This window comes from Monodon monoceros, unplaced genomic scaffold, assembly GCF_005190385.1.
Source record: "Monodon monoceros isolate NGI ecotype Baffin Bay Population unplaced genomic scaffold, NGI_Narwhal_1 Super_Scaffold_12, whole genome shotgun sequence".
In the NCBI taxonomy this organism is placed as follows: Eukaryota; Metazoa; Chordata; class Mammalia; order Artiodactyla; family Monodontidae; genus Monodon; species Monodon monoceros.
The window spans coordinates 13,094,972-13,112,336 of record NW_021703768.1 but is presented as its reverse complement, the minus strand read 5'-3'; the positions used below and the strand labels follow the sequence as shown (position 1 = coordinate 13,112,336).

The 17,365-nt window shown below is 42.8% G+C and overlaps 1 protein-coding gene across 6 annotated transcripts in view; it reads right to left on the bottom strand.

Annotated features, from left to right (window-relative positions):
• The window catches only part of TRIO (trio Rho guanine nucleotide exchange factor), a 374,102-nt gene that overhangs the window by 105,974 nt on the left and 250,763 nt on the right, over nucleotides 1-17,365 (bottom strand). For all 6 annotated transcript variants that reach the window (XM_029218706.1, XM_029218711.1, XM_029218708.1 and 3 more), the window contains 4 exons: nucleotides 16,487-16,602; nucleotides 13,070-13,192; nucleotides 590-784; nucleotides 376-491 (listed from right to left, as the gene is read on the bottom strand). In XM_029218706.1, coding sequence (XP_029074539.1) covers nucleotides 376-491; nucleotides 590-784; nucleotides 13,070-13,192; nucleotides 16,487-16,602 — 550 coding nt within the window. The remainder of the gene's footprint in view (nucleotides 1-375; nucleotides 492-589; nucleotides 785-13,069; nucleotides 13,193-16,486; nucleotides 16,603-17,365) is intronic.

The window sequence follows — 17,365 nt, the reverse complement described above, 5'->3', positions numbered from 1 at the left end:
TTAGGGCATCTTTTGTCTTTATTAGTATTTAGTACAGTTTACTAATTAGCAACTTCCAAAGAGCTGCACTTGTGTTATTAAATTCTTCTCCTTAGTATTATTACTCATGACCTATTGATGACAAATGACACTAAAACAACTTGTCAGCCACATATGAAATGGGGGCGCATGCACAAAACAACAAGATACTGTTTCTGCATCAGGGGACAGTGGACACAGTGGCATTTTTGCTGTAAAAACTAAGCACATTCAGAGCAATGAAAAGTATTAACACTGCTTGATTTCAAAGCACACACAGAAGTAAGCATCTTTGTCCAAGTGACATTTTCTTCACTTTTTCAATGAATCCTGGCAGGTTCTTAAAGACAAGCTTACTCTTTCCTGCGGGCAGATTTCCGTTTTTCTTCATTAAGTTCATGAGCGGCATCGCGGAGTTTCACCTCTGACCCGGGGATACTGGCCGGAATGATATCTAGCTGAAGACTTTTACTCTGTGGAATAAGGGAGTCAATGAACTTCAGTTAATTAAATCGACAAACAGTACGAAGAAGAAAACAGTCATTTATTCAATTTGCACAAAGCAATTTACCGATTTGTTGGAATCTGAAGAAATCCCCAGGGCTTTCTCCAAAGAGGTCCTGTACTTCTCCATCCGCAGAGAGAAATCTCTGTACCTCTTATCCACTGCAGTGACACATTTTTTTATCTCTGCCGCATGGGCATGCCCCTTTTCACAAAAGCCATCAGCCAGCTGTATCAATAGCTTCACTCTCTCTTTGGTTTGCTGCAAAAAAACAACAGGAAAGTATTGTGAAGCAAATGAACCCAACTGCCAGAAACCAGAAACACAGTGGCAACTTGCCTACAACTCTGAGTTCTGAACAGGAAAATAACTGCTGGTGACAGAAACTCAGACTGAAACCCTAAGTCCACCCAATTCATCCCCCTGATCCTAGACTGGCTCCGTTTCCTCAGCTCTTCTGCAATGAATGGCGTTTTTATGACCTCGAGGAAAAAGTCTGGACTGTCTTTGGACGGTGTCTTCACCTGGTAGATGGTCAGTCACTCTGCAAAATGAACAAGTGGATGCTCACTCAGGACGGCCTCTACATTCCATGACTCCCCTCCTGTGAAGGCCATAGGTAGTGCTTACAGACACCTCCCGCCTTACGCTTGTTTATTGTGTCCCCAGTTAGACCGAAAGCCCTTTTAGGGCAGCAGCCGTCTGAGATTTTCGTTCTCCTGGAGCCTATGTGGCTAAGCCCCCGCCGCCGCCCCCCGCAGATGCTCAACCAAATCCCTGAAGCCACAGCATCACAGCACGCGCTCGTTTCTTCTTTAATTCTCAGTAGACCTGGAGGAAAAGCCACGACTAGGCAAGCTGCCTTCATAGAGGTATTTTAAACTTAGTCCCTGTTTTAAAACTCTCTCTCAGAAATACACTTATTTCATTTTATATGCACATAGAAAGATCTTTAAGTATGACTTTCCTACTTTTATAGCTACAGATAACCATAAAACACTGGTCTGATAGATGGATGGATAGATACATACATACATACATACAGCAGTGATTTCAGTCAAATCTGATTCTTCAACAGATTTTTCGTCACATCCACTTATTTCACTTATCATTTCACTCATTATGGCTCATTACTTGTATCATTTGTTGTTGCCATTTCATTTAGCCCTTAGGCTTCCTCCAACATTCCCACTGGCACTTCATACGAGTACAGTTACTCTTCTGCTACGGAACCTGCTTTTCTCACTTAGGTTTTAACTAGAAAATCTTTATGACTAACACTCAGGAAATTGACTTTAAAAATCCCCCAAAGGAAGGAGGTCAGGGTTCAAAACCTGGATAAACTATCTTACTTTGTACAATAAAAGTTTTGAGCAGAGTTCACTAGGCAGCCTGCAGAGCCAGCTGTGAACATCCTCAGACTCTACACGAACGCCCCCCGGGCTCCTCCACAGGGTCCAGCTTGCCCACCACCCCTCCAGGCTTGCTGGCCTCCACCTCTGTGTACCAGTGCCCCTTCCACCCGGAATGCTGTTCCCCTGGACGTCTCCATGGTTCCTTCACGCTTTGCTCGAATAAAGGCCACTTCTCACCGGCCTCCCTAACCCTCATGACTGCCACACGCCTCCCTCACCCTGTCTGCTCTGCTCCGCCCCACAGCATGCCTCACCCTCCCAAGAGGTGTAATTCACTTGCTAAGATCACTGCCTGTCTCTCTCCTGGTTAGAATGCACCTGCCAGCAGCCAGGGACATTTGCTTCCTCTGCTCACTAGTATCTCACACACCTTCTACGTGTCTGGCACATGGTGGCCATCTACCAAATATTTATTGAGATAATAAATTAACATTAGGTCCTTTATGCAAGTGTGTATACACCTGCAACTTTAATGGGAGTGGTAGTTACTTTTAACTGGCATGAATACATACTTTACAAAAAAACTACAGGAAAACAGAACTCCAGAGACATTAATACCTCTGTGGAAAAAACTGCTATTGCAAATTGTATAAAAGTTGTTTATTGGAGAAAGTCAGCCAAACAAAACACTCTGAAAGTTTTTAGGGCCTTCATCTTGCATGGAAATGAACTCAAGTAGCGTGAGCTAAAAGGAAAATATCTGTCAAACAAACCTTCTGATTTGTGATCAACACGATACCTTTCTGGTTAAGAGAAGCCCAATTATATATCAAGGAAGTAAGAAATCAAAGCTTCAGACTTGGAAGCATAAATTCCAAAAGGGATTTAAGTTAGAAACATTATTAAATTTTAATATCAAAGACAATTGACATGGCTGATACAGGATTTTTAAAAATCAGGTTGCCTAAAGAAGGTTTTGCTGTTTACCAAGATATTAATCTTCTGAAAAGCACAGGGAAGTTGGGTTTTAGCACCATTTAAGCATTTCTTTTCCACTGCCATGAATGACATCAGTGGAGGGCACTGCAAACAGCTGACCCTTGAACAACTCAGGGGTTGGGGTGCTGACCCCTGCGCCTCACTTCTCACCCCGCCCCCATGAAGTCCACGTCCGAGGCTTCAGTGGGACCAGGCAGTACTATACTATGTATTTGTTGACAAAAATCTGAGTATAAGTGGACCCACACAGCTCATCCCCGTGTTGTCCAAGGACCCCTTAATCTTTAAGGAGTTAAGAAAGTTATTTCATGGTTTAAGCACTGGGGACATAGAAGTGAAGATAAAAAAGAAAATGCATCGTACCTACATTAAAACAGAAAACAAAAGCCACCAAGAAACTAAAGGAAGATTTTCATATATGTCAAAAACACATCACAAAACAGACCTAGTTGCAAGCATGTGACGCCAACAGGCTGAGTCTATGAAATTAGATACAGAACAAAAGGTTTCCTATAGGCAAAGCCTGGTAGATCTATAAATCTTCCATTTGCAAACTTCATTTAAACAAAAATGCTCATCAGATAGTCAAAGGCTTCTTGAGGAGACCTGCCGAAGCCTATCAAAGGTGGCAACCCTCCCCTCCCCCGTGGCTTTTTCTCTTATTATTTAACATGTATGTATATATATTTACTCATTTATCATGTTATTGCTCATTTCTCTAACTAGAACGTGCAATCCATGAGCTCTGCACCAATGAGTGGTTCCTGGTATATTGTAGAGGCCAATAAATAATTGTTGAGTGAATGAATGGTGTGATCAAAATTAAGTAGGACGAACCTGCTAATCCATGAACCTTTTATAACGGTGTATTTCTATTTTAACTGGTATTTTTATTTACTTTTTATTTATTTATTTTTTTTGCGGTATGCGGGCCTCTCACTAAGTGGCCTCTCCTGTTGCAGAGCACAGGCTCCGGACGCGCAGGCTCAGTGGCCATGGCTCACGGACCCAGCCGCTCCGAGGCATGTGGGATCTTCCCAGACTGGGGCACGAACCCGCGTCCCCTGCATCGGCAGGCGGACTCTCAACCACTGCGCCACCAGGGAAGCCCCTTAACTGGTATTTTTAAAATGCATTCACAGAATTCAAAATTCAAAAGGTACAAAAGGACACAAAGTGAAAAGCCTTCTCACTCCACATTCACCTGTTACCTGTATCAGCTTCTTGTGTACCACCCCGGAGATGTTTTATTATATACAAGCAAGTGCGTGTATGTATATGTGTATTTTTCTCCCTTCCCTTTTTTGCATAAATGCCTATGATAAGCACTGTGCGGCACCCAGCATTTTCATTTAACAACTCTTGCTTATCCTTCACTATCAGGACACAGTTGCCTCCTTGTTTGTATAAGAGATTGTTATGAAAGCAGATTTTTATTTTTGAAGAGTACAAATATAATCTGAACAACCTCATCTTTAGGCATAATCAAGGGACTGGAGAAAAATAAAGGCAGACCGAACGTTGAAGTTCACATGCTCACGAGAGCTTTACTCATCATGTTCTCAGGTAATCAGAAACCCAGAAAGGATGCATATTCAACGGTCTCAGACACTTTCTAGCAAAGTAAGGCACTTGGCATGGGTGACAAAGTTGTGAAGGTCTTAGTAAGGCAGTGGGTTTCAAACTTGAGTGTGCATAAAAACCACCTGGTGAGCTTGTTAGAAATGCTCCTTTTCAAGCCTTGCTCCCAGAGAGTCCAAGTCAGTACGTGCCTGGTGAAGACAGAAATCTGCTTTTAAGGAAACACCCATGGCCTGGATGCCGGTGGTGCTTAAAAGCATTCTGAGAAATTACTGCCTTGAGTTGCAAAGGAATCAAGCTGAGTCTTAATCAGAGAGTGAGGAGAGGTTTCATTTCCATGAACCCTAAAAATGTTACAATACTAATTATGTAACTACTGAACTGGAAGATGTCATGTCAGAACGAAGGATCTTCTACCTAACAAGAGAAAAAATGACTTCTTAGAAGACGCTAAGACAGAGGGACAGAAGGCTAGCAAGAGCATCATTTCAACACGAAAAACTGAATGATGTCGCCAAGCACCAGGGCAGGCGCTTTCTGATTAAAAGAAAAGGAGCCAGAAACCAAGGAAAAAATGCTAAGAAAAAAACCTGAGAGGTGCTCTTTTCAAAACCTATCAGTTCCTCTTGGCAAAACTAATTCAGTATACCCAACAAAAGAAACAGCTCTATTTGGGAAATAGAAAAATCAGATGTCACCTATGATTTTAGATGCTTATTTTTTAAATAAAATACAGGCAAAAATATGCCTGTTACTGCTCATTCTTCCCAAAACCACAACCCAAGTCTGAGGAAAAGGGCAAACTAGAAATAATGGAAAAATCCCTTTGTACGTGCTCCACTGGTGGCACAAAGCTGCCACGCTACTCAGCTCTAGATGACGACATTCCCACCACAACCTGTGTACGTGGCATGGCATCCCCTGGAGCTGGGCAGTGAATAGCTGTCTGGCTGTACGCATGGCCTGCAGAGTGCAGCATCCATGGAAATTTAAGTCAGTGCAAATGATCAAAGCTTAAATCTACCTGAGTGTATCTTAGGCATTTTCTTACTATCTATAACCAAAGGACATTCAATGAAACAAATATAAATCATATAAGGCACACAACAACTGTATTTATTATCCTATTATTAACAAAAAATAAGAATTATTCGGCCAAACATGTACTGCAGCTAGAGGAGGGAAAAGATATGATCCTTACCTGCAGAGGTACGACAGGTCAGCTCCCCTTAACCGAGCGGGCGGGGGCCCCCTCGGAGCGTTCATGGCCCCTCTGGGTGTGGCTCGCCCTACCCAAATGCTCCTGCTGCCAGGCCTCCCCACTGAGCCCCGCTACACTGTGTGTCCTCCAGAACAGAGACCAGGGGTTCCCACAGCCCGGCACCGAGAGCCTGAATGGAAAAAGTACACTTACAGCTTGGGATGGAGGGGAGCTGAGAAGAGAGCCCCAGGAAGAAAGAACAGCAGAACTCAGAAGTTGTTACAGAATGTATCAAATAGGAAAAATAAACATAATACAAAGTAGCTGTTGTCATTCTAAACGATTTAAAAATTCCCCATGGATATGTTTTCAAAGCCAAGTTAAGGGCCACACAAGAAATTCAATCTTTTTACTTTATAGGAACATTTTTTTTTTTAGGAACACTTTTTCTTTTTTTTTAAGTTTTAATTTTATATTGGAGTATAGCCAATTAACAGTGCTGTGATAGTTTCAGGTGCACAGCAAAGCAACTCAGCCATACATACACATGAGTCCATTCGCCCCAGACTCCCCTCCCATTCAGGCTGCCACATAACACTGAGCAGAGTTCCCTGTGCTATACAGTAGGTCCTTGTTGGTTATCCTTTTTAAATATAGTAGTACATATACACCACTTCTTTCTTTGTTGTTTTTTTTCAATATAACCTTTTATTTTATTTTTTTTAACATCTTTATTGGAGAATAATTGCTTTACATTGTTGTGTTAGTTTCTGCTGTAAAACAAAGTGAACCAGCGGTACATACACATATATCCCCATATCTCCTCCCTCTTGTGTCTCCCTCCCAACCCTCCCTATCCTACCCCTCTAGGTGATCACAAAGCACCAAGCTGATCTCCCTGTGCTATGCGGCTGCTTCTCACTAGCTATCTATTTTACATTTGGTAGTGTATATATGTCCATGCCACTCTCTCACTTCGTCCCAGCTTACCCTTCCCCCCTCCCCGTATCCTCAAGTCCATTCTCTACGTCTGCGCCTTTATTCCTGTCCTGCCCTGCCCTTAGGTTCTTCAGAACCTTTTTTTAGATTCCATATATATGTGTTAGCATACAGTATTTGTTTTTCTCTTTCTGACTTACTTCACTCTGTATGACAGTCTCTAGGTCCATGCAGCTCACTACAAATAACTCAATTTCGTTTCTTTTTATGGCTGAGTAATATTCCATTGTATATATGTGCCACATCTTCTTTATCCATTCATCTGTCGACGGACACTTAGGTTGTTTCCATGTCCTGGCTACTGTAAATAGAGCTACAATGAACACTGTGGTACATGACTCTTTTTGAATTATAGTTTTCTCAGGGTATATGCCCAGCAGTGAGATTGCTCGGTCATATGGTAGGTCTATTTTTAGTTTTTGAAGGAACCTCCATACTGTTCTCCATAGTGGCCGTATCAATTTACATTCCCACCAACGGTGCAAGAGGGTTCCCTTTTCTCCAAACCTTCTCCGGCATTTATTGTTTGTAGATTTTTTGATGATGGCCATTCAGACAGGTGTGAGGTGATACCTCATTGTAGTTTTGATTTGCATTTCTCTAGTGATTAGTGACGTTGAGCATCCTTTCATGTGTTTGTTGGCAATCTGTATGTCTTCTTTGGAGAAATGTCTACTTAGGTCTTCTGCCCATTTTTGGATTGGGTTGTTTGTTTTTTTGATATTGAGCTGCATGAACTGCTTGTATATTTTGGAGATTAATCCTTTGTCCATTGCTTCGTTTACAAATATTTTCTCCCATTCTGAGGGTTGTCTTTTCGTCTTATGGTTTTCTTTGCTGTGCAAAAGCTTTGAAGTTTCATTAGGTCCCATTTGTTTATTTTTGTTTTTATATCCATTTCTCCAGGAGGTGGGTCAAAAAGGATCTTGCTGTGATTTATGTCATAGAGTGTTCTGCCTATGTTTTCCTCCAAGAGTTTTATAGTGTCTGGCCTTAAATTTAGGTCTTTAATCCATTTTGAGTTTATTTTTGTGTAGGGTGTTAGGGAGTGTTCTAATTTCATTCTTTTACATGTAGCTGTCCAGTTTGCCTAGTACCACTTACTGAAGAGGCTGTCTTTTCTCCACTGTATATTCTTGCCTAATTTATCAAAGATAAGGTGACCATAAATGCATGGGTTTATCTCTGGGCTTTCTATCCTGTACCACTGATCTATATTTCTGTTTCTGTGCCAGTACCACACTGTCTTGATTACTGTACCTTTGTAGTGTAGTCTGAAGTCAGGGAACCTGACTGCTCCAGCTCCATTTTTCTTTCTCAAGATTGATTTGGCTATTCGGGGTCTTTTGTGTTTCCATACAAACCGTGATATCTTTTGTTCTAGTTCTGTGAAAAATGCCATTGGTAGTTTGATAGGGAGTGCACTGAATCTGTAGATTGCTTTGGGTAGTATACTCATTTCCACAATGTGGATTCTTCCAATCCAAGAACATGGTATATCTCTCCACGTTTGTATCATTTTAATTTCTTTCATCAGTGTCTTATAATTTTCTGCATACAGGTCTTTTGTCTCCTTAGGTAAGTTTATTCCTAGGTATTTTATTCTTTTTGTTGCAATGGTAAATGGGAGCGTTTCCTTAATTCCTCTTTCCGATTTTTCACCATTAGTGTATAGGAATGCAAGAGATTTCTGTGCATTAATTTTGTATCCTGCAAACTTACCAAATTCATTGATGAGTTCTAGTAGTTTTCTGGTGGCATCTTCAGGATTCTCTATGTATAGTATCATGTCATCTGCAAACAGTGACAGTTTTACTTCTTCTTTTCCAGTTTGGATTCCTTTTATTTCTTCTTCTTCTCTGATTGCTGTGGCTAAAACTTCCAAAACTATGTCGAATAATAGTGGTGAAAGTGGGCAACCTTGTCTTGTCCCTCATCTTACGGGAAATGGTTTCAGTTTTTCACCATTGAGAACGATGCTGGCTGTGGGTTTGTCACATATGGCCTTTATTATGTTGAGGTATGTTCCCGCTATGCCTACTTTCTGGAGAGTTTTCATCATAAATGGGTGTTGAATTTTGTCGAAAGCTTTCTCTGCATCTATTGAGTTGATCATATGGTTTTTCTCCTTCAATTTGTTAATATGGTGTATCACATTGATTCATTTGTGTATATTGAAGAATCCTTGCATTCCTGGGATAAACCCCACTTGATCATGGTGTATGATCCTTTTAATGTGCTGTTGGATTCTGTTTGCTAGTATTTTGTTGAGGATTTTTGCATCTCTGTTCGTCAGTGATATTGGCCCGCAGTTTTCTTTTTTTGTAACATCTTTGCCTTGTTTTGGTATCAGGGTGATGGTGGTCATGGTGGTAGAATGTGTTTGGGTGTGTTCCTCCCTCTGCTATATTTTGGAAGAGTTTGAGAAGGATAGGTGTTAGCTCTTCTCTAAATGTTTGACAGAATTCGCCTGTGAAGCCATCTGGTCCTGGGCTTTTGTTTGTTGGAAGATTTTTAATCACAGTTTCAATTTCAGTGCTTGTGATTGGTCTGTTCATATTTTCTATTTCTTCCTGATACTGTCTTGGCAGGTTGTGCATTTCTAAGAATTTGTCCATTTCTTCCAGGTTGTCCATTTTATTGGCATACAGTTGCTTGTAGTAATCTCTCATGATCTTTTGTATTTCTGCAGTGTCAGTTGTTACTTCTCCTTTTTCATTTCTAATTCTATTGATTTGATTCTTCCCCCTTTTTTTCTTGATGAGTCTGGCTAATGGTTTATCAATTTTGTTTATCTTCTCAAAGAACCAGCTTTTAGATTTATTGATCTTTGCTACTGTTTCCTTCATTTCTTTTTCATTTATTTCTGATTTCATCTTTATGATTTCTTTCCTTCTGCTAACTTTGGGGTTTTTTTGTTCTTCTCTCTTAATTGCTTTAGGTGTGAGGTTAGGTTGTTTATTTGAGATGTTTCCTGTTTCTTAAGGTAGGGTTGTATTGCTATAAACTTCCCTCTTAGAACTGCTTTTGCTGCATCCCATAGGTTTTCGGTCGTCGTGTTTTCATTGTCATTTGTTTCCAGGCATTTTTTGATTTCCTCTCTGATTTCTTCAGTGATATCTTAGTTATTTAGTAGCATATTGTTTAGCCTCCATGTGTTTGTAATTTTTACAGTTTTCTTCCTGTAATTGATATCTAGTCTCATAGCGTTGTGGTCAGAAAAGATAATTGATATGATTTCAATTTTCTTAAAATTACCAAGGCGTGATTTGTGACCCAAGATATGATCTATCCTGGAGAATGTTCCATGAGCACTTGTGAAGAAAGTGTATTTTGTTGTTTTTGGATGGAATGTCCTATAAATATCCATTAAGTCCATCTTGTTTAATGTATCACTTAAACCTTTTGTTTCCTTATTTATTTTCATTTTGGTTGATCTCTCCATTGGTGAAAGTGGGGTGTTAAAGTCCACTACTATTACTGTGTTACTGTCGATTTTCCCTTTTATGTCTGTTAGCATTTGCCTTATGTATTGAGGTGCTCCTATGCTGGGTGCATAAATATTTACAACTGTTATATCATCTTCTTGGATTGATCCCTTGATCATCATGTAGTGTCCTTCTTTGTCTCTTGTAAGAGTCTTTATTTTAAAGTCTATTGGGTCTGATATGAGAATTGCTACTCCAGCTTTCTTTTGATTTCCATTTGCATGGAATATCTTTTTCCATCCCCTCACTTTCAGTCTGTATGTGTTGCTAGGTCTGAAATGGGTCTCTTGTAGACATGATATATACGGTGTTGTTTCTGTATCCATTCATGCAGTCTGTGTCTTTTGGTTGGAGCATTTAATCCATTTACATTTAAGGTAATTATTGATATGTATGTTCTTATTACCATTTTCTTAATTGTTTGGGGTTTCTTATTGTAGGTCTTTTCCTTCTCATGTTTCCTGCCTAGAGAAGCTCCTTTAGCGTTTGTTGTAAAGGTGGTTTGGGGTGATGAATTCTCTTAGCTTTTGTTTGTCTGTAAAGGTTTTAATTTCTCCATCAAATCTGAATGAGATCCTTGCTGGGTAGAGTAATCTTGGTTGTAGGTTTTTCCCTTTCATCACTTTAAATATGTCCTGCCACTCCCTTCTGGCTTGCAGTTTCTGCTGAAAAATCAGCTGTTAACCTTATGGGGATTCCCTTGTATGTTATTTGCTACTTTTCCTTTGCTGCTTTTAATATTTTTTCTTTGTATTTAATTTTTCATAGTTTGATTAATAGGTGTCTTGGCATGTTTCTCCTTGGATTTATCCTGTATGGGACTCTGTGCTTCCTGGACTATTTCCTTTCCCGTATTAGGGAAGTTTTCAACTATAGTCTCTTCAAATATTTTCTCACACCCTTTCATTTTCTCTTCTTCTTCTGGGACCCCTATAATTCGAACGCTGGTGCATTTAATGTTGTCCCAGCAGTCTCTGAGACTTTCCTCAATTCTTTTCATTCTTTTTTCTTTATTCTGCTCTGTGGTAGTTATTTCAACTATTGTATCTTCCAGGTCACTTATCTGTTCTTTTGCTTCAGTTATTCTGCTACTGATTCCTTCTAGAGAATTTTTAATTTCATTTATTGTGTTGTTCATCATTGTTTGTTTGCTCTCTCATTCTTTTAGGTCCTTGTTAAACGTTTCTTGTATTTTCTCCATTCTATTTCCAAGATTTTGGACCATCTTTACTATCATTACTCTGAATTCTTTTTCAGGTAGACTGCCTATTTCCTCTGCATTTGTTTGGTCTGGTGGGTTTTTACCTTGCTCTTTCATCTGCTGCTTATTTCTCTGTCTTCTCATTTTGCTTAACTTACTGTGTTTGGGGTCTCCTTTTTGCAGGCTGCAGGTTCGTAGTTCCTGCTGTTTTTGGTGTCTGCCCCCGGTGGCTAAGGTTGGTTCAGTGGGTTGTCTAGGCTTCCTCGTGGAGGGGACTGGTGCCTGTGTTCTGGTGGATGAGGCTGGATCTTGTCTTTCTGGTGGGCGTGACCACATCCGGCGGTGTGTTTTGGGGTGTCTTTGAACTTATGATTTTAGGCAGCCACTCTGCTAATGGGTGGGGTTGTGTTCCTGTCTTGCTAGTTGTTTGGCATGGGGTGTCCAGCACTGGAGCTTGCTGGTTGTTGAGTGGAGCTGGGTCTTAATGTTGAGACAGAGATCTCTGGAATACTCTTGCCGAACGATGTTACGTGGGGTCGGGAGGTCTCTGGTGGACCAATGTCCTGGACTCAGCTGTCCCACCTCAGAGGCTCAGGCCTGACCCCCAGTCGGAGCATCAAGACCCTGTCAGCCACACGGCCAGGTACGTGGGGGAGTTTCTTGCCTTTTGGGAAGTCTGAGGTCTTCTGCCAGCATTCAGTAGGTGTTCTGTTGGAGTTGTTCCACATGTAGATGTACTTTTGATGTATCTGTGGGGAGGACGGTGATCTCCACGTCTTACTCCTCCACTATCTTGAAGGTGTCTCCTCAGGAACACTTCTTTTTACCCAAAAATTATTATGCAGCTTCATCATTTATTTTCTACTCTTAAATGTGAATTAATTTCCAATTTTTTCTAAAACCTTAACTCTATCATCAGAAACAGAGGTGCTCCTGAAAACAGTACATAGAATGTATATTCAAAACTTTGAAAAACAAAAAACAAGAACACCACAGGTTGAGAAGGGAAGCCTAGAAGCCTCAAAATTGTTTTGAGGTAAAAGAAGGAATTAGCCCCTGCAAATATTTTAATTGAGAAAACATTCGTGTCAGTGTGTGAATTCTTACACATCTGCTTAAAAATTCACAGTCACATGTACTGCATATGCCATAAAGATGTATTTAATTCAGCAGAAAAGTGAAAATGCCTCCAGTTTTATAAGCCTATGAACAGCCACTGACATAAACTCTGCCAACTATAAAACCCGGTCAGCTTCGTGACTGGACAACTGGGCATGATGCTACTGCAGCAGTCTTCACTGTTCAAGACAAGGAAAGGAAACACGCACAGGATCCGTCTAAGTCAAGCTGGGAACACCAGCGTTCCATAAAAATAGCAAGTACTCAGAAAATACTTGGAAAACCGAATGAAAATAAGAGAAGAACGAAAAGGACAAAGAAGAAAGAAAAAATAAAGGAAGGAGCTGGGAGGCATTTCCAGAAATCAGAGGCACAAGAGGAAACAGAGAAACAAAGGGACAAATGAGGACAGTGTGAAAGGCCTTAGAATTACCACTAAAGTAGGGTCTAACAGTCCATCTGGCTCACCCCGTTCCTCCCATTGCGTAAGGTATTTCTTCAATGAAATTTTTAGGAAAGACCTCTTTTACACCAAGTATCCTGTTCGAGGTTATCCTGGAAACATGCAGGAGGCACGCAGGCACTGAGCCAATGCAAGCTCACCTTTGCCGTGATCTGGAAGTCCTCGTGCTCCTTCAGCAGCTCCTGGGTGTGCTGGATACTCGAACCTGTGGAGGTGTGTGTGGAAAGGTAGAACTCCCCGCTGTCATGGATCCACTCCAAAGCCTAGAGACGGAAGGAATGGAAACAGGTTCACGGCTCAACGTCAGTGAAGCAAGTCCCAATACCTCAGTATCTCATTTAAACGCAAAGTCACACTCCCAGGCGCATCAAGAAACACTCCCTCAAAGAGAGATGAGCTTCTGAAACATGTATCTTAATTCCAAAATTAAAAGTTGACATTCTAGAAAACTGTAATCATGTCACTTAGGCATCAATGATAACAAGCTCAGGAGTTTCTTATAAGCATGAACCTAAAGGGCCATAAGAGTCCAGTGAATAGCCTCCCTCAAGAATACTGAGAAAGTGTGGGGAACGGGAAGTCTGAGACCCTCGCATTGCTGAACACTGAGACATTCGCGTCACAGGGACTCGACAGCCTTCCTGGGGTGATCTAACTTAAAACAGGAAAAGAAAGCAGATGCAAATTCCCAGCTTTCAAATGTACAGTGTTAGCCGTTTCTTCCTATTCCTGCCTTCAGTGAGTCCTGAGGTGTGCACCCACTTCACTGGCCTTCTGGGGGCTCCTACAGAGCGTCATTATGCATAAAGATGCTCTGGGGAGACGCTGGCAGAAGTGGCTTAACCTCCCAGATGTAGGAGAGAGATGACCCCACCTGGGAAGAAGGGGGCCGGCAAGGTCCAGACTGCAACAGAAGGACACATTCTGACTCCTATTCTTTCATGTTTTTAGATGGAAGCCATTTTTTTCCTTCTATGTACATAGATCTGAAGTGAAATCTTACTTAAACATAAACATCTGAAAAAGCAACACTATGGAAAAGAAACAAAAACATGGAAGCTTTCATATCTGCCCTTCACAATATCTTAGTCGTCCGCTGTGATTTGCTGGTCTTGGAACAGAAACATCACCGTCTCTATTAGATACTTCACAGCATTTATGGCATTTTAGAAGAAAAAAATGAAAAGGAAACCACGACCCAGATTACTTACCGCGCAGCTTCCTGGCTGGGAATTTACCTTCGTTTTGCACAAGCATGGTTGCCCCATCTCTGAGACAACACTGCCACTGACAGTGTGTCAAGGCAGAAAGCCATTTTGGTCAATTTATTCAAAGGTCCCTACTTCCTCCGTTCACACAGCGAATCGTGCCCAAGCGCCCTCTATGCAGGCAGGTGCTGAGGGGGGCGCTGGGGTGGGAGAGGCTTGGGCCCTGCCCTTGTGACCATGAGGGACCCGCAGGCTGAGAAGGGATGGGCTCAGGAGGAAAGGGGCCCTGCACAGGGGGAGGCTGGAGGTGAAGCTGGAGGGCGACAGGGGGCCCTCGGAGGCCGCAGGCCTTTGGACTTTGGTCTGGAAGTGAATGGGGCTGCCACATGGAAAAGGGACTGCAGTGGAGAGTGAGCGAGAGAAAAGCAACACCGGTTGGCAAACCGGTCCAGGGGGTTCAGATGAGACATGGCTAGGCTGGTACCCGTGATGGCTCTGGGGGCGGAGGAGAGGGCAGATGTGCTGCATCAGGCCCCGATGAAGGGGTGAAGCTGGGAAGATGAGGGAAAGGCGGGAATCAGGTAAGATGAGGGCGGGGACACGGTGGACGGGGAGTCCCGGGTCCACTTCTGCTTTGGTTAAGGCCAAAGTGGAGAGACCCAAGGAGGGAGCTGGGGTTTCTACATCTGGAGACCAGAAATGGAGGTCAGGGCTGGGAGACACCAACAGTGAGAGCTAAGGAGAGAGGAAAGAGAAAGAAGAACAAGCCCTGAACTGAAAGCCAACTTTCAGAGGCAGAGGTAAGGGAGAAGGGGCACAGACAGCCTGGGAGGAGCAGCCCCGAGGCAGGAGGTGCCCAGAGCAGAGCAGGGGCTGCAAGTCACCTGCCACAGCCCACCCATAACTCGGTATTTACTGTGGGATTGTTGTTATCGTACAGCACAGAAGCCAACCCTACAGGGCCGTGGGGCTGACGGGCCATCATCTGTAACGGCAGAAACTGAATGATTTTATTTTTGGCATGTGAACTGGCTTTAGGAAAAAGCAACAGCATATTCCATTATTTCTCTCTGTCAAGGGCATTATTTACAATTTTGTTCTCTGTAGCTGAATGACTCCTTGTCTTTCAACAGAGAAAGACGTGAGAAAAGATTATGAAATAGTCTCTAATTAGAAATAAAATCAGGCCCCCATAAATCTGAAATACGGTTAGATTATCCTTAAATAAAATGTTAAGAAAATGGAATTTAAACATTAAAAAATACTACCGCTTGCCACCCCTGCTGGGAACGTGGTAACTGCATCTGGGAAAGCCAATCAAGACAAGGGAGAGGTCGGGTCAGGGTGCCAGGTTCAGGGACCATGAACTCCTGCTTACGCCCTGGGACACCGAGCTGCTCTGGGCAGCAGGCTGCCCAGTGAGAGAATGACATTTACCAAATTAAACAAAATATGTTCCCCAAGTGAGAAACCTGTGCTGAGGAAAATGTAATCTTGCTTGAGCTAAACGGATTTTATCGAATGCCTACGCTGCATGAGGCACGTGTCAGGTTTCCAGGTGGACCCAGAAGACAGAGCAGGTCACACGCGGTCACCAGGGACCGGCAGCCCTGAGGAGGGCCCGGGGACGTGGTGCATGTGAGGTGACTCGCGGGGGCTTCTGAGAACAAGCCTTCTCCCTCCCGCTCCCTCCTGACCCTCCGAATTCTGGACTAATGGGCACGGATTCCTAGGCTACTGTTAAGGCCAGGGAGAAGTGACAGGCATCTTCCTGTCTGAGTTACAGTCAGACAGACTTTACCCTAAAATGATCTCCACGACTGGCCATCGACCCCAGAATGACTTCCGGCAGGCGGGGGAGGGGAGGGGAACACTGCAAACGTACCCTCTTGAGGTCTCTGCCTTAGCCAAACGCGTGACCTTTTTTTGAGTATACTGAATTCTGAGAAATTCTGCCACATTTCTTACTTAATTTTAGCTCAGTTTATCCGAAAAACAAAATTTTGTCTTGAAGATATAAGTACGCCAACATGGAAAACTGCCCACCGTATTATCTTACAGTGACTTAAATCATCACGATCACGACTGCTCGCACTTCGCTGTCTTAACTGTGGGGTGACGGCAGCTCGGCAGAGCTGACTCGCACACCCGCTGAGGCCAAAATCACTGAGTAACACACTTTTACGAGGCTGGGGGGTTTTCTGGCAACAAACGGTCAAGTAAAAGGCAAGGCTGTTTTGATGATCAGGGAGCGGTTTTCCATCTGCTGCCATGTCAGAAGCTGCCCGTCTGACGATGGAGGCCTGGGCACGGGGAGGAGGGCGCCGGGAGGGCTGTGTGATGGCTGACCTGCTTGGCGCTTCGCTCAAAGACCACGTACTGCTGGCACTGGTCCAGCCGCCGCTTCCTCATGGTCCAGTAATGCAACACCCTGTTCTCCCGCTGGAAGAGTTCATTCAAGATATCTGAGAGAATGAAGAGAAAGCCGCATGTTGGCGCTGGCCATCAAGCACAACACCCACAAAATCCCATTCATTTTTATTTAAAGACATTTTAATGCAAATGCCGTGGTGAGCCGGAGTATAGTCACTGAGCCGCACGGCCTGCCTGCCTGGCCTCCTTGACACGCCTGTCCAGACCTCTCCTCGTTCTCTTACTCCAGTTTACACTTAGGACTGACATCACCCGACACTCGAGTTGGCCTCTAATCCCTCAGGTCGGCTGGGTCAGTGGGATAGCTACTGAGTCCCCTGCTGGGACAATCTGACAATGGCTGGAAAAACACCAGTATTAGACGTTTTGTGCAAGACCATGAGAACCTTCCTGCGGAAGGAATTTAGTATACATCAAAAGATGTCAGATGAAACAGCGGAGTACTAGAAGAAAACGATGGGGGCTTTAAAAACACAACCAAAAACAAACCCTTAGGAGAGGGTAGGAAATGAAGTTGAGAAGCATGAAGCTAGAAAGGAAAAGTTAAAACAGCAATCAGATTACAAGAGAATTAAAAATCTCATAACCAAATAACAACCGCCATAAAAATATGACACAAGTAAAAAGCCAGGAAAAACTACTGGGAACATAGAAGGTGGATCTAACTTACTTAATAGTCAACAGGAAAATATGAATAATCTGTTAGCAAAGCGAGCAAAGCATATAAACATGGAGGTCATGATTATATGAAATGAAATATGGCCACTAAAAATACAGAAACGTTTCGTCTCACTC